General features: G+C 52.8%; 1 protein-coding gene across 2 annotated transcripts in view; it reads right to left on the bottom strand.

Moving 5' to 3' along the window:
• The window catches only part of ONECUT3 (one cut homeobox 3), a 30,108-nt gene that overhangs the window by 7,757 nt on the left and 13,470 nt on the right, over nucleotides 1-8,881 (bottom strand). The window contains exon 2 of one of the 2 annotated variants that reach the window (XM_019743998.2): nucleotides 135-4,504. The exons of the other annotated variant lie outside the window; for it this stretch is intronic. Within the exon in view, the coding sequence (XP_019599557.2) occupies nucleotides 4,215-4,504 (290 nt within the window). The 3' untranslated portion in view covers nucleotides 135-4,214. Of the gene's footprint in view, nucleotides 1-134; nucleotides 4,505-8,881 lie in introns of those variants that run through there. 2 annotated transcript variants of the gene reach the window in all.

Raw genomic sequence — 8,881 nt, 5'->3', positions numbered from 1 at the left:
GAGGGGGTGGGGGCTCAGGGAAGGCCTTGGCCCGAAGAGGGCAGGGTGCAGAGTGGAGAGAGGCAGGCTGGGTGAGGCGGACTCCCTCCTCCCTCGTCCCTTCCCTCTCTGCCCATCTTCATGGTAGGTGAGCTCCATTCCTCGTCCTCCTGCACACACACACACACACACACACACACACACACACACACACACACCGGTCAGCCAACAGACATACTCATGTGAGTGACTAGAAAATAATTTATTGGAGAAAAACAAAACAAATCCAGCACAGCAATGGTTAACAATGATGATGATTTTTTTTTTTTTTAACTTTTAAGCCCATCATCTGAGGGTGGGGCAAAGAGGGCTTCTGTTCCCTCTGGTATTGGAGGGGGGTGGGTCTGCTGGGGCCACAAGGAGGAACCCAGAATTCTGATGGGCTGGTGTGGTTTAAATGCTTTGGGCAGAGAAACTGCACTGGCCACAGTCCCAGCTAGTGCAGGGTTGGCTGGCAGGGGCCCTGCGGCATACCCACCCCCACACTCATTTTGGTCGAGTTGAGCCTGCAGCCCAAGCCCAGCCCTCCAAACTGGGACCTCTGATCTTCAGGGTGTGAGGCGACCCCTTTCTAAGTGCCTGTCTTGGACAGTGGGCTCTCCCTTGGTGGGAGTGTGGGGCCTCATGGCAGAAATAGTCACAGGCAGTCCCAGACCCTCTTTCATGATTTTTGGGGGGCTCCTCTGTTGTCCAGGGTCCCAACATAGGCTGGGAGGAGGGCTCCACAGAAATGCATCCCCCCACCTCCCAGGCCAGACAGAAAAGTGAATTCAGGCCCAGCCTAGGGCCAAGGAGGCTAGGGGTGTCTGGGTGAACTCGGCTGGTGCCTGTCCTGGGGGGTGTCTCAGGAGGGTTCTTTGGATCTTGGGAAGTTGGGGTATACCCCAGCGCCCCACTGCCTGGGGCAACAAGCCTTGAATTGACTGATTGTCTCTCTCCTCTGAACAAGACACTTAGGAATTCATGCTAATGTGAAACCAACCAGTCCAAGATGGCAGTGGCAACCCCCTGTGCCCAAGAACCAGGAAAAGGAGGACCTGTGGGCATAGGCGGGTAGCATGTGGGTGCTTGGAGGTGGCAACCCGGTCTTGGTGCTTAGACCATACTGTCTGCCTTCTCTTTCCTTCCTCCCCACCTCCCACCAGCTGGACACAGACCCTCAGAAAGGGGGAAATTAACAGAGCAGCGCAAAGGGGCCCGAACAGCACCATCGGGCACAAAACACAACAATGCACATGGAACCCAGGGCTCCGGCCCCATGCCCGTCCCCACCCCCCATCCCTCCACTTAGTACATTATCATCAAGAAAGATTACATTAGTCATGCATCAAATCAAATTCCATTGCGTCTTTTTTTCCATTTTTCTTCCTTTTTTTTCTTAAATTACATTTGAACACAGAACACATAGAATAATAAATACTCTTATAAGACACGACTCCAAAACAGAACACGCCAGAGAACACAAAGGTGTCCTTCTCTCTCTCTCTCTCTCTCTCTCTCTCTCTTCCTCTCTTTCCTAAAGGACCCGTTTAAATAAGAAATCTGTAAACGCCTGGTCCTTTACTCTCAGTCTCTCTCTTTCCCGCTCCCTCCGACTTTTGCCTCTGACCTTTCGCCTCTGACCATCACCCAGCTTTCCCTGCCCCAACATTCAATATGTCTCCCACAGAACTCGTCAAAGAAATGACATACCATCGTCTGCAAAATTATAATTTAACGGTATAAAGCTTCAAGTCACGTATTCCAAAAACTAGCTAAGGATTTTTTTAATCACATAAACTATACATTAACTATTTTGAGGTATTTCAGAGAAAATTGTCAAAGGCTCAAAGGAGCTGTGCTGGAGGTGTCACTCCCTGCGTGGAAAATGGTCTTTGGTTTGTGACGACCAGCTGGGTGTTGGGGACAGGCGGGGGTTCAAGGGGGTTCAGGTTGGGTTGTGAGCCTGCTGGAGGGGCCTGGCCAAGTGGGGAAGTGGGTATGGGAGCTGGTATATATGTACGTGTGTGCACGTGTGTGATATGAAGGTGTTAGAAAGGGACCCAGGAATGGGGGGGACGCTTCTGTGACCTGTATCAATGGGGCTTGACCCCATCTGACCACAATTCACCATCACTATAATGTTCTACAACCAGAAGGATCTCAAGACAATTCCTAAATTTCCAGCAAGGGATAGAACAGGAGGGTCCTGGCCTCTGACCCTTGGACCTTGAATGCCGGAAGAGCAAGTGACTTGCCCAGAAGAGGTGTCCGAGAAGCCCTGTCCCCTGCAAGCAGGTGCTCTGGCCAGTGGGGCATAGGTGTTAGCGGGGTGTGTGTGGGGGGGGTGGTAGAAGGAAGGGACTATGTCCACCTGTGTCTGGGAGGAGGCGTTGGTTGCTGAGCGGGAATGGGGACTCTTAGGATAATGCCCCAACACCCACGGTTGTAGAAGCATCACTCAGATCCAGTTGCTTACAAAGCCTGGACAATAGCGAGTCGATAAGGACAAGAGAACATTTCACACACATCTTTGGTTCAAGAAAAAGGCACTCATCGACCTCACTATTCTCTCTCTCTCTCTCTCTCTCTCTCTCTCTCTCTCTCTCTCTCTCTGGTGTGTGTGGGGGCGGTGGCACCTGGAGGGCAGGTTCCAGGGCAGGGTCTTGCACACACTGTCGGAGGCGAGGGAATTCTAGCATCCAGCACAAGTCCTTGGGGGAAAATCTTTGGTATCAGACGTGATTTTTCCAATCACAGACATGAACATTTGAGTGAGGTAGCCTTTACCTGGGTGGGGGGGGCATTTTACTAGAAATGTCTCTTGCATTCTCAAGGGTTGGGGGTGGCCACCTCCCTGGGAGGCAGGGGAGGGGACTGGGTTGTGGGGGGAGAGGTTCCTTCTAGCCTCCAGATCTTGAACCCCGAGGAGGCAGGTTCTTGGGATCCAGCTGCCAGCCAGTCTTGGGGGTCACCTGGACCAGACGAGCAGGGGAGGTGGATGGGGTGCTCATCTTCATTTCTGACCCTTCTTTCCCCCTTATCAATTTTTTCTTTTTTCTTTTTTTCTATTTTTTGGCAAAAAACAGAGCAAGCAGATTCCACCTTCTTCTCTGAGGAGAGAGACGTAGCAAGCACAGGTTCACCCCGTCACCCCTTCTGGCCCAGCAAAGCATGCCCCAGTGCTGGGGATTGGTGGGTGACTTCCAGAGAGTTCCAAGCAGATAGCAACGCCATGCCCCCAGCATGCAGGGACTCTGGGGGCTCTGATGCTCTCTCTGGGTCCGTGGAATTCTCTGTGGAATCTGGATGTCTTCTTCTGTTTCCTATGGTCTGTCTCTCCCTGTGTGTCATTCATCAAGGTGCCTAAAGCTAAAGTGAACTGACTGAGGGATGGGGGGGGGGGGAGGCGTCTGGAATTTACCCGCATGTTTGAGCGTGCAGTCCCCTCCAGTCAGATAGGGAGGGAGAGGGTGCTCGCTTGTGGGTGCTGGGCGTTCGCTGCTGCGGGGGGAGGGGGGCCCTCCCCAGACGTTAAGGCAGGCAATTCTTGGCACAAGGAAACCTGGCCGCTGGGAGGGGCAGCTGGCTTCTTGGCTGTGGGGTCAGTTCTGCCAGCGGATGGGGTGGGTCTTGGTGTGAGTGGGGGCACCATGGGGATCCGGCTCCACGTGGCGACTTTGGAAGGGGTTGAGTTCTCAGGGAAGGGTCCACGGGAGGACGGGAGGACGAGTGGGGAGGAATCCTCCTCCTGCCTCCCTCTACGGGGGCGAGGGGCTGGCAAAGGAGGAATTCTTCTTAATTTTTTTTTTTAAATACCCGGTTTATATTTCTAGTATGTGCTTCTTGACCCGCTTTCGGGAGGACATGGTGAGCCCTGGTTTTCCGGAGGCCCCTGCGCGTCCTGAATTCAGAAGGAGCTGGGGAGCCCCTTTCTGTCACCCCCTACCCTCTGGGGGAGGGTGGAGGGCTTCCTTTGGCCTGGAGGGAAGGCGTGGAGAGAGGACAAGGGCCCTTTTTGTGCACTTGGGCTGGGGGGGGGGGTGCTGCGTCCTCTCCCTGGGTGTGGGGGACCCGGACAGCACCTCCTCCAGGCGCCCCCTGGGGCGGGTCTCCGGGCCTGGAGTGTGGGGTGGGAGACGTGGGAGGGCAGCGCCCAGGCGGTGGAGGCAGGAAGGGCGCGGGGACCGGACGCCTCAGGCCTTGGAGAAGGGGGCGGTGCCGGCGGGGCCCCCGGGGGCTGCGCCAGGCTCCTCCGCCCAGCGGTTCATGCAGCGGCGCCGCGCGTTCATGAAGAAATTGCTGACGGTGTTGAGCTCCAGGCCGAGCTGCTGCGAGATGGTGACCTGCATTTCCTTGGACGGCCGCTTGTTCTCCTTGAAGATGGCGATCAGCGTACGCCGCTGCAGGTCGGTGAACACCAGGCGCTGCTTCTTGGGCTGCAGCGCGCGCTCCTTCTGCTGCTCCTGCTCCTTCCGCTTGCAAGCTGCGGGCGAGTGGCGGCGCACGCACGGGCAGGCGACCGGGAGACAGCGCCACCGCGTGGCCGGGCGAGAGCAGCATGGGAAAGACGGACACAGCCCAGTGCAGAGACAGAGACACCAGGAAAGCAGAAATACGGGAAATGCACAGAGATGGAGAGACAGGGCCGAAAAACACAGGGAAACACAGAAATGTGAATAGGACGGGCGACATGGAAGAGACCAGGGGCAGTAAAAAGGTAGTAGAGACAGCAAGAAATGGAAGGAGAGAGGGCCGACAGTCGTGGGAGAGAGCATAGAGGCACAGGGAAGGTAGATGGAGGAGTGGGGGTGGGGAAACGGGACAAAGAAGGGGACACAGCGTGAGCACACTTCCACAGGCATGGACCACCACCCTCCAATCCCCATTCTGCAGCCTAGGCCCCCCACCCCCCGCGCATATCCCCAAACCTCCACCCCAAAGAGTACAACAGTTGGTGTTGGTGGCTCCCCCTTCCCTTCTGCAGCCCACATCCGGGCAATGTTGGGGGAAATGACACAGAAGGTCTCCATGTGAGTTATTTGGCTCAGTGTAGATGGGTGAAAGAGGCAGTTCATTAATAGGTCCTTGGGGGCATCACAAATCGCAGGAATCTCCCCCTAGAGTGATGGGGCAACCAAGTTCTCAGAAGGGTAGTGACAGTCCATGCTTCCTTCCTTGGGCTGTCCTCTGAGGCCTGACCTCCTTAGGGACCCTGTATTAGGCTGACATTGGCTTCAACAGCCTGATTCCAATATCTGAACCCCACACCCAGGCCTGCCTCTCCCACTGCAGACTGCGACCCAGACTTGGCCCCCATCAAGTGCCCAAGGGGCCCTGTGGAGCTGGGAGGATCTAAGGAGAATGCGGGGGTGCAAGACCACCCCTCCCTCTCGCAGGACCACCTGGCACAGAGCAGGGAGAAGCTGCAGGAAGCTGCCCCATGGCCAGCAGATGCGTGCAAAGGGGAAACAGCAGCAGCTTGGGTATTGGAGCAGAGCTGGCCCCTACGCTCCTGCTCTCCCCTGCTCCAGTTCCAAAGTAGACTCCCTTCCCCAATGCAGTGGGGACCAGCGGGTAAAAAAGATGGGCTTCATCAGACAGGGGCTGGGGGAGGCTTGTGACATCAGCACAAACTCTATCAGAGTCTCAATTTCTCTGTCACATACCAGTCCGGGATTGTGGGTGCTGGAGAGCCTGCCCTGTCCTGCCTCCCCATCTACTGCATGCCCCCAGCTATTTCCCCAGAAGTGACCAGGAGTGCAGGCTATACTCGCAGATCCCCACTGCCAGCCTCAGTGGCCTGCTGGGACCACACACGAAGCTGGCTTATTTTGGTTCTGGAACAGTCTGAACCAGATGGCATGCCAGATCAATGTCCACACATGTCCACAAAAATAGATGAATGTTCCCTGTGCTGTGGCTCACTTCTCAGGGACAACAGGTTCTCCCATCCCATGTGACCCGACTCACCACTTCACTCTCTATCGCCCTCTCACTTGGAACACACAACACTTCTTATTGGCTGTTTCAGGTTTTATGATTAAGTAAGAGTGATGGCTGGAGGTTACTGGACATTTTAGAAAAGCCTCTAATGAAAGAGAGAGAGAAAGAGAGAGAGAGAGAGAGAATAAACAAGAAAAGTGGTAGGAGGCGAGGGGCATGATGATCTCAGAAGAAACAGACAAATCGGGCAAGCTATAATTAATATTCTCAGAGGGGTACAAGAAAAATACTGTGTCCATGAAACAGGAACAGGATGCTGTTCAATAAAAAGGACAATGAAAGGGTCAGAAAATGCGTTGGAATTTAAATATATAATATAATAGCGGGAATAGAATCAATGTAAGGATTGGAACATAAAGTTAAGCAAATATTCCTGGAAACAGAATAAAGCAGATGCAGAGATGGAAAATAAGAGGAAGATGATAATAAAGTTAGAGGATAACTTGAGCAGGTTTTGTCAAGAGGCAATCAATCCAAAACTAGAGAAGGAAATTGTCAAATAAATAATGAAAAAATAATGCAGGATTGAATGGCATGAAAGTCCAGTTTAAAGGAGCCCAAAGTGCTCAGCTCAAGGAATGAAGAAGACACTCCCTAAGGCTTATCCTTGTGAAATTTTAGAGACCCAGAAAAAAGAGAAGATTGTTAAAACTCCCAGAGAGGAAAGCCATATGATGGACTAAGAATCAGGGTGGCTTTGGGCTTCTCAAAAACTAGGAGACAGTGGAGCAATGCCTTTAAAATTCTGAGGGACAATTATGTTCAGCTAGAATTGTATGCCCAGCCAAACTTCAAGCATGAAGGTGGAATAAAGCTATAGACACATTGAAGGTCTCCAAAAGTTGACGTCTGTGCGCCCTTTGTGAGAAAGCTACTGTAGGAGCTGTTCCATCAAAATGAGGGGGCAAATCAAAAAAGGAAGGTGTGGAATTCAGGATATGTGTGGTTCAATCTAGGAGAAAGGGAAAAGAGGTTCACCCAAATGAGGAGGGGAGAAGCTGGGAGACAGCAGCACAAAGGCACCAGGGGCAAGGAGGGCAGCTCCACCCAGATCAGAGCAGAAGCGCCAAGGAAAGTCTGAAGGGGAGATAACCTAAATGTGTGGGAAATCCTACTGAGCTCATTTCGCATTTTGTTGGGAAGTGTGGGAAGAATTTGTGATTGGAAACTACTAAGTCCTGGAAAAACAAACAGTTGTACATGAAAGGAAATTCAATCCCAGTACTCTATGTAGCTCAGCAATGGATGATATTCACAGAAATCATAATGTAAATAGTGAAAATTGACTTAGGCAAGAGTGTATTTTTAACTATATTGAAAAGTTGACAGAGAGAGAGAGGGTGTGGTATGGATATGGAAAAACGGTGAGGCAAACCTAGGGGATGAACAGGGCAAGCAGCCTTTGTATACAAAATGGGAGAGCAAGAACATATGTTCATATTTTATCTGCATGAAAAAACATTGGAAGGAAATGCACGCAATTGCCTTGACCTCCCATACTCTTGGAACCTGGGTCATGGGAGGGGGCCAGGTCCCCATTCTTTCAAAGGGAAGGCTGGGTCTTAGGCAGTGAGACCAGGGGGGAGAATCAAAACTCAGCCCCAGGCCTTTAAATTCCAATGGAGCCCTTCTTTCCTACCTGTTGTAATCTTCAACTCATGCATTTATTCGCTCATTCATTCACTTAACAATTTACTCACAGATTCATCCTACATTTACTGTAGGGACAGAGATACAATTGCCCCTCAGAAAACTCACAAGAACTTTACATGTGTCCTATTTTTAATCCTGCAGTAATTCCATAAGCAGGAATATTTCTTCTTAGGTGAATATTTCTACTCAGTGAAGGTGAGCCACTTGCCCAGAGTTGTTCAGCAATCTTGGGCACGGAATTACAGGACAGGAATCAGGGTTGACTGGCCCAGATGGGGAGGGAAGTAAGATGCAGGTCGCCTCTTTCCTTCCTGTCTCCCCCTTCTCCAATCAAGTGCCCAATGGGCACGCCTGAGGCAGGGGCTGGGGGAGGGGCCGGGTGAAGCAGAGTCGAGAAAAACTTCACGTTTTGTCGATCACAGCAAAAAGGGGCTCTGTTTGCCCCCCTCCTTCCTGGCATTCAATCTAATTACAGCTCGTCACAGCCTGAATCGATCCAGGCTCCAGTTGGAGCTGTTTACCACGAGCAGCTTTTGTCATCCTTTCCATCCCCCACAGCCCCTCAGAGTCTTGCCTGGAGGCTGCTGCTGCTGAGGTGTGTCGGGGGAGGCAGCCCAAAGGCTCCCCATCAGCATCCCACCTGGCGCACAGGATCACCCCCACCAGCTCCAAGGCCACTGCAGTCTCTGTGCCGCCCAGGGCAGCCCAGGAGGAGGAGAGGCTGTGGGCATGAACCCCTTTTACCCAAGTGAAAACTGAGGCTGGGAGAGAAGGACTGACCAGAGAGCAGGGCAGGCAGTGGAAGCTGGCATGAGAAGCCCTGGACTTACCAAGGCACCAACCACCAGTCTCAGACTGCGCAGCCACTGCTATGGCCACCTCTTCCATGATGATCTCCACTGGGGAATGCCACCTGCATCACCTCTTCCACCATCACCTCCTCCACGACCTGCATCCCTCCTGTTTCTATCACCTCCTCCACCACCAGTATCAGTACCTCATTCCCTCCCCCACCTCCCTCACTTCCACCTCCCCCACCTGCATCAATTCTACCACCAGCACCTCCTCCACCATCAGTTTCCCTTCCACCCCATCAGCACCAGCACCTTTCCCTCCGTCACATACACCATCACCACCACCTGTGCCACCATCACCTCTATCAACAGCACCACCTCCATTACCCTTGCTTCCGTCACTACATCGA

This window comes from Rhinolophus sinicus, linkage group LG07, assembly GCF_036562045.2.
Source record: "Rhinolophus sinicus isolate RSC01 linkage group LG07, ASM3656204v1, whole genome shotgun sequence".
In the NCBI taxonomy this organism is placed as follows: domain Eukaryota; kingdom Metazoa; phylum Chordata; class Mammalia; order Chiroptera; family Rhinolophidae; genus Rhinolophus; species Rhinolophus sinicus.
This window is presented reverse-complemented; position numbering and strand designations above follow the sequence as displayed.